This window comes from Rattus norvegicus, chromosome 2, assembly GCF_036323735.1.
Source record: "Rattus norvegicus strain BN/NHsdMcwi chromosome 2, GRCr8, whole genome shotgun sequence".
NCBI lineage: Eukaryota > Metazoa > Chordata > Mammalia > Rodentia > Muridae > Rattus > Rattus norvegicus.
The window spans coordinates 246,861,984-246,873,207 of NC_086020.1; the positions used below are offsets into that span (position 1 = coordinate 246,861,984).

General features: G+C 40.7%; 1 protein-coding gene across 3 annotated transcripts in view; it reads left to right on the forward strand.

Annotated features, from left to right (window-relative positions):
* Positions 1-9,301, forward strand: part of Lrriq3 (leucine-rich repeats and IQ motif containing 3) — a 92,526-nt gene extending 83,225 nt beyond the window's left edge. For all 3 annotated transcript variants that reach the window (NM_001024307.1, XM_039102959.2, XM_063282409.1), the window contains 2 exons: positions 1,952-2,678; positions 8,783-9,301. In NM_001024307.1, the coding sequence (NP_001019478.1) occupies positions 1,952-2,678; positions 8,783-8,960 (905 nt within the window). In that variant the 3' untranslated portion in view covers positions 8,961-9,301. The remainder of the gene's footprint in view (positions 1-1,951; positions 2,679-8,782) is intronic.
* The last annotated feature ends 1,923 nt before the right edge of the window (positions 9,302-11,224 follow it).

Genomic DNA, 11,224 nt, shown 5'->3' on the forward strand with positions numbered 1-11,224 from the left:
GAACTACTCTGTGTGTGTGTGTGTGTGTGTGTGTGTGTGTGTGTGTATACGAGTGCACATGCAGAGGGACCACAGATACAGAAGAACTCCTGTGTGACTGCAGAGGGGTCACAGGTATAGAACGGCTGTGTGTGTGTGTGTGTGTGTGTGTGTGTGTGTGTGTGCACGCACGCGCGTGTGCATGCGTGTGTGTGTGTAGAGGGACCAGAGATACAGAACTGCTGTGTGTGTGCAGAGGGGCTCCAGGTACAGACAAGCTGCTGGGCTATCCAAGTAGACAGTGGGAGGTGGCTCTGCCATCACCAACAGGGACTCTACTGTCTGGTTTTTGCCAGTTTTTTATTTCCCTTTTGGATCCTTTGTGTTGGTATTCCCAAGTATTGTATTTTAATTATTTTGTGTAATTTATTATTTAATAGTATACACAGCTTGATCTCGTCATGAGGATCTCTTTGGGCCTTTAGTTAAAATCCCTGTAATGTTTCTATATTCCTGTCACCTGCTGGTGTCATGCATCCAGTTCTTTTCCGCAGCCAACTTTGCTTCTGTGAACTTCCTATGATCTGTTTGAGCGATTTAACTTAAAGGCTCTAAGGAAGTCCTCTCCCAGGGATGATCTGAAGACAGCACTAGAGTCACAGAGCTGCGTCTCAAGCAGAGGAGGCAGCCTCGCACAGGAAACATTTTCCTTCTTGAGCTTTGCAAGTATATGTTATGTCTGTTTTCTTGTCCATCAGTAGGTTTACAAAGAGTACATATGGGAACCACAGAGTATTGTTATTGTATTTGTCAGACTTGTTGTCATAACAAATACCCCAGAAGTGGATATGGTCCCATGCATGATTCCCGTTTATTTTTGGCTTCATCAGAGTCCCAGCTGGACAGCTCTAGTGTGTGATTAGTGTTGCAGCTGCTGCTTCTATTACCAGAAACTCTTTGTCCCACAGCTCCACCGTGAGCTGGGATGTTTTGTCCTCGTGTCTGTAAAGGGGTCAGAAGGAAGTGAGAAGACAGCAGAGGAGTCACGTGTTGTTTAAAGGCCCTGGATGAGATGAGATGCTGCATTTTTGTTCAGTAGTGAGATTCAGCTTATCCTGACATGCAGTGACAAAGAGGCTGACTCTTGTGCCTTTTTAAAATAGAGGAGAAATACTTTGATGGCTGCTACAAGTTTTCACTACAGTTAGAAACGCAATGTAACTAATTGCAGCACTGTTGGAAACACACGGGGTAATGTTAAGTTGTAATATTTCCTGGAAAGCCTCCAGCCCAAGATCCCTCAACCAACAAACTTAGCAAGTGCACAAAACTAAGAACAGATCAGGAGAATAAATGTAAAAAGTTGTCACCGCCAACCACAGCAGTAGAACTGTGACCGTTCTCCAAGTTGGTAAATGATAAACTCTAAGGAATCCAGTTGCTCACAGCACAGAACAGATAACTCTGGTGCTGCCTGACTCAGGGCCTGTTTGCTCATGGTTTTCTTTTTAGCAAACTGTATATAAATTTCCCTGTGTAAGTATATGCAAACGATGTCTAACTCTATAAAACTTACCACTGAGTATATAAAAATTATGTCTCAGGTACACAAAACCATGTCTGAGGCTGTCTACTCAGTAATAAGTACCACACGCAGGAGCAAGTGGTAACTTAATAATAAATCCTCTGAGTACCACACGTAAGAGAGAGTGGTACTACTGAGGCTATGCAAGTCAGCTTCACATGAGAAGTGATACAAGGAACAAGGGATTGTATGAGGTACAGTTACATGGGACGAGGCTGTAACGGTGGGTTTCATTTCCCATATCAGGAGTTGGAACCTGGGGAAATATGCTTGAGGTGATTAAGTTCCTCACAATGCATTTGGTGTAGTCGCCAGTGTGCCTGAAGTGAAAACAAGCTCAGCTTTCATGCTGTCTGTCTGTCTGTCTGTCTGTCTCCTCTGATACAGGTCAGAACGAGATGAAATCTGATTCTGAGGATGAGGAAGTGGACACCAAGTTTAGGATATCTGCGATGAAGATCCCTCTATGTCCTTCCAGATCACTCAAGTACCGGGCAATGCTGAAGGAGATAAAATGGGACTACTTCCCGGAGTATCTCCAGCCACTCCCTGCCACTCGTCAAAAGCCACAAGTTAAAAGAGAGACTCATGAGGAGCTGAAGGAAAGGAGAAATTTTCTAGCCTCACAGAGGGCTGGCATGGATCTCCACTTGTTCAATGATATTGATAAATATTACTCAGAGCAAAGGCAGCAAGAGGAAGAAGCAAGAAAATTTGCAGCCACAGCTGCAGCACAAGTTGCCCAGGAAAGAGCTAGGCTCAACACTAGTGAAAATTTAAGGAAGAAGATTTCTATGGCAAGAAAACTAATGCAAAAGGATAATGAGACAATCCAGAAAGGCTTACGGCACATCTGGAAGGAGAGACTCAACTACCTGGAAAAGGTTAGAGAGCGGAAATCCATGTTTCTAGCTGAAAAAAAACTGAATGCTGCAGACCAGTCTTTAGTTCTTTCCCTCAACAATGAGAGGTCCATTCTGCTCAGAGGAATCATTCAAGTTGACAAACTGAAGCGAGACTTGTCTGAAATGAAAGCAAAGCACTTCGATGTTATTGAGAAACGGGAAAAACGAAAATACAAGCAGAATTTGTTGACGGAAATGAAGAAGCTAAGGTAAGTTCATGGCGTAGGCACAAGTCCTCCTCAGTCGACTGTGATTTACAAAGCTAGTGCAGAGTTCTGTCAAGATGTATTTCCCCATAGCTTGATACTTTTATACTTTGGAAAACGGAAGCAAACTAAATGGTGAAAATTACGTGCTGAGTCGGTACCAAGGATTGGGACTCAAAAGAACTCTTCCCTGAGTTAGCATCACTGACGAAAACCTGCTTATTTAGAATTGCACAGTCACTGCTCTTCCCCTCTGACTGGTGCTGGCAACACACTCCAGCTCCCTCTTGCACAGTGGGAATGCTTTTCCTCTCTTCAGATTTCTAAAAAGATAGTGCCATCTTTGTTATTCCAGTGTCTCTTCTAATTTAAACTGGCACAGTCTCAAAGATCTCACATGATCCCTCTCGCCCAGACCTCTATTTCTACTCTTCAGCCTTTCCTGAACTCATTTCCATATACTATCCTGCAAATTTTAACTAATTCTGTTTGTTTATTTGAGACAGGGTCATAAATAGCTCAGGTTGGTTTCAGGTTCTGTGTAGAAGAGAGTGACCTTGAACTTCTAACCCTCCTGCCTCCATCTCAAGAGGGCTGGGATTTCAGACATGTGTCACCATGCCAAGTTTATGTGGTGCTAGGGATTGAGGCCAGAACTTCATACATGTTAGGCAAGCACTCTGTCTACCGAACTGCATCGTTTTCCCTTAATAGTTCTGCCCATATAATTCTTATTGAAGTGAATACCTTGCCATTATTCACAGAATTATATTTGACGTCTGAATGTTGTTTCAGATGACAGTTTGTCTTAGTCTAGCTAGTAAAATTTCCAGTGTGCTTTCACCTCTTGCCATAACAGCAGGATTTCTTATAGAGAGCAAAAGGCTCACCATTTCATACCCAACTTTGCATTTACTTATCCTTCTGACTTTACTCATATTTTTTTGTTTTTTAGTCATATGCACTCTGCTAGGGCATGGCATGCCTACAGTTTCAAGGAGGCTACATCAGCATAATAACCTGGTATTATGGGGAGAATCTCAATACTTTGTGATAGCCACTGAGAGAGACTTCTATCAGCATATTCACAAGAAGACCTTTTTTCTCCATGGAGACACAGGGCATGTAGACGACCATGTCCTCTGTGGAGCTGCCTTTGGTCTGCAGTTTCCACTTCTGTGGAGCTACGATTTGTCTGCGCAGCCTCCATTTTAATGCAAAGAGTACACAAAGTGGGGAAATCAGATACTGTTACCTACCATGCAGTGGCTAACTCCCAAAGGCATTTTTAGTTCTTAACCATTGGACTTTTGCAATTTCATTTTTTTAGTCTTTAAAATTTAATTTCTTTTCTTACAACATACTTTGATTACGTTATTCCGTCTTCCATTTCCTCCCCAAATCTTGCCAACTCTCTAGGCCACTCTGTCTCTCTTTTAAGAAAATCTCACTCACTCTCTCTCTCTCTCTCTCTCTCTCTCTCACACACACACACACACACACACACAAACACACAAACACATATACACACAGACACTCTCACACGCACACACACACTCTCTCTCTCACACACACATACACACACACACACACAAACACACAAACACATATACACACAGACACTCTCACACGCACACACACACTCTCTCTCTCACACACACATACACACACACACACTCTCTCTCTCAAACACACACAGACTCTCTCTCTCTCTCACACACACACAGATACACACTCTCTCTCTCATACACACAACACACAGACACACACACATTGTCTCTCTCTCTCTCTCTCACACACACACACAGAGACACACACTCTCTCTCTCATACACACACACAGACTCTCTCTCTCACACACACACAGATACACACTCTCTCTCTCATACACACAACACACAGACACACACACACACTGTCTCTCTCTCTCTCACATACACACAGACACACACACTCTCTCTCTCATACACAACACAGACACACACACTCTCACACACACACTCTCTCACACACACAGACACACACTCTCTCACACACACACAGACACACACAGACACACACACACTCTGTCTCTCTCTCTCTCACACACAGACACACACACAGAGACACACACTCTCTCTCTCACACACACACAGACACACACACACACACTCTGTCTCTCTTTCTCACACACAGATACACACACACAGAGACACACTCTCTCTCTCTATCTCACACACACACACTGTCTCTCTCTCTCTCACACACACACACACACACAGACACACACTCTCTCTCTCTCTCTCACACACACACACACACACACACACACACACACACACACACACACACACTCAAAACAGAAGAGCAATAAGACAGAAGAAAATGACAAGCCAAATGAAGCCAAAGTTCACAGTCAGGACCAAGGCTGAGGCACCTGAGCTCTCAGAGGACATTTTGCCTTCAGGTCGCAGTGAACATTGTGGTCTTTGTATCCTGACTTATAAAGTTTTTCTTTTTCTTATACAGCATCTCGTATATCCATCATCTCCAAATTCATACAGACAGTTGCCCTGTTTATGGGACAAGAACATGTTAGGGCTCCAAACACATTTCACATTAATAACTAGCTAATAATGTATCCTCACATACACATAAAGGACCCCTATTCACTAGAGACTGCTCTGTCTCTGAGCAGGTGAACTTCTCATATTTATTTGTGGCCAAAATTCATCACCTCTTCTAACCCTTTGCCTTCATGACATGCATGCTTAAACTCTGTGATGGCGCTCGCCGGCCTCATGTCTACCTGTGCATTTCCTGTCTACTGAAGGGTCCATGTTTCCCAGGTTGTTCTGTGCATTCTGTCTAGTATTTCTGTAGCCCTTCTCTGTGCCGTCTTCACAAAGCTAACCGTCCTTTTCTGCCAATTCCTGCCTATAGGCATTTCTGCCATCTCCATCATCTAATTCACCAGTTAGAGGAAATCACCCTGTGACTTTTACAAACCCAGCTTCATTAGTCCCTCAGTTGCTCACTCTTTCTCCTGCCACCTACAAGAACAGCTTCAAGCCCTCACCAAATGTAAAGCTTCAGATGCAAACACCACTGTGTTCTCAAGTTCCCCAGGAATCTGTTTACTAAAGGGATGATAGTTGAATCCCCTCTCACCGCCGTATCCATATACATACAGTTACAGGTGGCGTAGATTAGTCTTACATTCCGTGTCTGCTGCTTAAGACTAGAACTCTACTTTTCTTATTTAAAGTCAGCGTTAGCTCCCACTGTCAATGTTCCTGATATAGAGATTGGGATTGTGTGAAATGGCTTAGTTTGAGAAAACTGGAAGCGTAATTATATCTTCAAATTCTTGAGCGTGGTACAATTCCCATTAGTTTTAGCCTTCTCTACTACCAGCAACATTGTATTTGATGGAAAAAAGTCTGTTAGAATCACTGAACCAAGAAGGTGGTGACTGAGCTCTGGTCCTCAGAGAGGTGGCAATGCTCAGTGGCTGTGCTGCTGTACATGCTGGTGGAAGACTCCACACTGGTATGTAAGGGTATTATTATTAGTCAGTCCCCATCAGAAGTGTTATCCTGCATCATTCACTCTGGCTTTTCAATGCAGAGACATCATTTTAGTTACGGACTTGCTGTAGCGTTTCTTAAACATCCATAACTGTGGGTTTTATTTCTGTGATCAGTAGAACTGACTTCCTTTTCCAATTCTTGGAGGCCATGTTCAAGTACCATTGACTCACATGTATTAACGACTCATTGATTCTTTCAAATAATCATTTAAGTTTGTCCACAGTTGTTGATCTTTACCTTTTCATGATGATTTCAGTGTGATACCTTTAACTTTCACTTTTCTTTGTATGTTTAAAGTACTTTTTTCTTTGATTTCTACCCAGCTGCAACAGGCATCTATGTGCATAATCTGTCTTCCAAGCTGAGAACTGAAGTGAAAGTATCTGGTTTCTCTAACAACTCAGTTTCGTCACATGATGTTTTTCTCAAAGCTGTCTTGTGAGAGGGTGTGTGATATTTTGCTGAAAACAGACACTTGAGGGGGCAAGTAATAGTTAGAAATAATATAAGCAGAACCCCACAAACTGTGAGAGGAGGGTCTTGCATTATTATGCTATACGACGCTTCATTTCTTCGCTGGTCTTCGCTGATCTCGCTTCTTCACTGGTCTTTGTTCATCTTCACTTTGTAGAGAGAAACACACCACAGAACTAGGGGATTCTGGCTGACTCTGGCCACTTCTGCTCACGTGTGCTGATTTGTCAGGGCCTTGCTCTTTCTGTTGGACCAAGCAGCCGTTACTGACTTGTTTGCTATTGGACTGGACTGCTGGTGTTCTGATAGCAAAGAGTGGAATTCCTCCAAAGAACTACTACCAAACAAGTCCAACCCCCTTTCCAAACAAGTCCACCCCCCTTTCCGTTAACTTCTTTCTCCCCTACTCTAGTAGGTGGGCTAGAAGATGGTGAAGCATATAAGAACCCCAAATAAAGTAAATTTTGAAAACTCTAAGCCTAAATAGAACAGAGTAGCTAATGTCAACTGAATGGTTGTCCACTGTTGTGTTGTGTTTTGTTTTGTTTTGTTTCATCCCCCCCCCCCAGCACTGGATTGAAAGCAGAGTTTATTCCAGTTGGAAGCTCTGCCCCTGTGCTGCATATTCTTTCCTGTTCAATTGCTTCATATTAAACTTCTAAGCTGAATTGTCCCCTTCACGATGATGAAGAAACATATATAACCAACATACATAATGCACTCAAAATTACACCCCTTAAATTTCGTAGATGGATTTTATACACCAAAAGAATGTCTGTCAAACCTGCCTTGTAATGACCAGTATTAGATTCTTCATTTCCAACTCCCTGTGAGTGATCTCATGAAAGTCCTAAGGATGCGTGTTTCTAAAGAGAACTGTAACCTCGTGTTTCTAAAGAGAACTGTAACCTCTCTCCATCTTTTGGTTTCTCTTACACTTTTTGTAAACTATTGAGAAAAGGGCCTGATTAAAGGACAGGCCCTCTTCAATGCATTTGCAACCAGTAACTCATTTTGTCTTTTACTCAATGAACCCTATGAGTTAGACTATCCAGTTCTCAAATATGAAAAAATGAGGTAAAGAGAATTTTTAAAAATGTATCCAAAATCCAGATAGTAAATTGAAAGCTTATAACTCAGCCTTTATAGCCACCCTCTGAGTCAAGGTTTCTGATTATACATATGTAGAAATATAGTACTTCATGAGTCAAACTGGGGAATTTCACCAAAATTGAACCAAATAATAAGAAAAAGAATCATGTCAGTTCTCAGAACATATGTTGATATGCTGTTCTCTCTGCCTCAGTTTTAACCATTCATGCTATCTGAAATGGTGCAGACAAATGATCTGTCTGTAGTTCTTTGCCTGGAAATGTGTATATATTTTTAAAGTCTGTGGGTTATTTAAAGTTTGAATCTCTTTTTGACTTTTCTCCTTGTTTTACTTGTTCCATTATTAACATTTACCTCACTTCTTATCTTACGTTGTCTTTTCCATAATGGGTTTCTTGTTTTAGTTAAGTATTTGATGCCTCTTTCTCTTATGCCTATGCACTTTCCTTGATGATATCCTTCTATTTTCCTTTCATTTTGAAATACTCATTAATAATGAGTGAATGAATGAATGAATGAATGAATGAATGAATGGGTATAAATGAATAACTTGTCTTCCTTGTTATGACACTTTCTGGGTGTGGTAGAGTAACCTGATCTAGGTCTCTCTAAGTTAGAATATGTATTTCTCCAAAAGAGCTGCTATAACAAAATACCGTTGGCTGAACAGCCTAAGTAGATGAGACTTCTTTTCTCTTGAGTTCCAAGAAGTCTGACATGGCAGCAGAATTGTGGGAGGAGTCTCGGATTTTTGCAATGAAAATCTCATAAATATTAGCATGATATGCATTGAATATTACTTAAAAGGTAGTAATATTATATGGACTAAGCTCTGTCTTTTTTCTGCTTATGAATGTCTATTTGGGAAGCATCTAGTTTGATCTATACACCCATTTGTCCAGTCTTTGTCCACTAAAACGATCACATTTGACTTCCTTTTGCCTCGCAGGGCGGAGGAAATCCATAAAAGGCACTGTGAAGAGAGATTTGTCATTGATACGCTCATCTTTCAAAAAGGCTGTGAAAGACTTGAGGAGGCGAAAGCAAAAGTTGAATTTATTAACACATATTACACGTCCAAATCTCACAAAAAATATCATAATAAAACAATGCTCAATCACATCTGATGACAGTTGAGTTGTGATCACTAACGGATCTTGGGATCATACTTGGAAGACATGCTCCACACAAGGCAGGTCTGGTGATGACCGTGCTGCGGATCAGAGAGAAGACACTCCCTAGTGTTTCCGGTACCGAGCATAATTCAAATCCTATTGACTTTGCACTCCGAAGGGTCACTATGTATCTATGTGCCCAAGAGGGATCAAAACTGTATGACTTCATACAAAATTCTTCCAAAGACTGCAGATTTTCATAGGCTCTAACAATGACAAGTTGTAAAGCTACTTTCAATATTCTCTGGTAATTTTTATCTTATTGCCAAATTCTATTAAAAATGTCAAAATCTCTTGCTTAGTATTCTTTCATGATCTAGGGCAATAAACTCAAATGATGTCATTGTGACATCACTTGGTGGGGTACCATTCAAATCTCTCTTTAATTTTTACCAGCCATAAGCGTAGACTTTAAAAGTAGTAATATTTCAGAAGCTTTCTGATTTTATCAGTCTATTATAATTCTATAAAAATGAAGTGCTTTACAAATGCAATTCTTCATGTGTGCTACAATGCTAGATTGTTATCAAATTAGGCTATTGCTTTCACAATGTGCTAGCTATCTATTTAAGTCCACAGAATGAGTTCCACCGTCCTGCTAATTAGCAGACTAGTAACAAGCAATTCATTTGGTATTTTTAATCATTCTGTGGAGATAGAGTTGACTACAGAAAGTCACACAGAACTGTCTTCCACAGCAAATGAGCAAATGAACAAATGTCTGTTACTCCCATTTTCTACTCACTTTTGAAAGTTATATGTATATGTTATATATTTAACAAAATAGTAATCTATATCAGTTAGTTTTATTTTAAGATTTAGATGTGGAATGAAACATAAACATCATGGTATTTTGCACAAAGTGAACATTTCCTGAATGTCAGTCCATAGAAGTGGGAAGAGTGCTTCTCTACTCACAGAATCATTTGTTAAGTCTGTAGGCACTATTTGACATACATCAACAAAGACAGAAAGGCTCATTCATGTGATGCATTAAGAACAATTTATTCATTTAGTATAGATATTGACTATGTTTTTTTCTCTTTTTCCACTCTATATTTTATAGTTGAATCTCATAATATACAACCAATGAATTCTTAACCATTTCTATTGAACTCCGAGCTAAAAGACAAAGAACATTCTAAAAGCACAAAGAACATTCTACCCGCTAGGCCTCCAGTGATTCATACTAAAGTAGATCACACACACACACACACACACACACACACACACACACACACACGCACGCACGCACGCACCCACACACGCACGCACCCACGCACACACTCTACAGAATTCCTTTTCTGTATGTATGTGCTCTCATCATGGCTGTCTTCAGTTGATCTCATTGTTCCTCGCTGTTCACATTTTGAAGAATCTCAAATCTGTCTCATATATCACATCTCTAGTTCTGATGTCTCTGATATTTCCAAAATATCAACACGACGCCCTTCATTTAGGACCTGAAAAGATTTTAAGGAACATATTAAGATTAAAGTTCTTTGTGTTTCATATCATTCTTCTTTCCTCCCACAGTGTGAGCCTCTAGTACTTGCGAGCATCATACATATATGACATTTTTTGTGGCCTCCCATACCACAAGCTTAGAGAATAACTGACTTCTCTTTCTAATTGTTAAATATTTTGTCCCATCAGTTATGCAATCTAAAAGTCTCTGTAGTAGACAGGCTAGCTTTTATCCAGTGGAGTTTCCATCCGAGCCTCCTTTGCAATGATCGAAGCACACATTAAAGTTGTGAGTGTTCTCACCAGTGTACCTGGGGATCTTCCATAATTTTTTCTGTATTTGATCAGTGGTTAAGACAAGTCAAAGGCCACTAAGCCACTACTTGGAAGGTATCAGGGCTCCTGTTTTGCTTAGAGTGTGTTATACTAAGTGTCACCTGTTAATTACATTTGTGTGGAAATTCTTCTCTCATACAATACATCCCAATTTCAATTAATCCTCCTTCTCATTACCATATACACATTCCATCTCCTCTATATGCACTGTTCCTCCATTTTTCTTCAGAGAACAGAAGGTCTCTCAGTGAGAACAACCAAACACAGCATAATAAGATGTAATAAGACCAAGACCAGGAACAAATGATCACATCAAAACTTGATTAGGTAACACAGTAGGAGGAAAGGAGTCAGAAGTACAGGCAAAAGAGTCCGAGACAACCCTACTTAACAGTTAGGAGTTTGACAAAAAC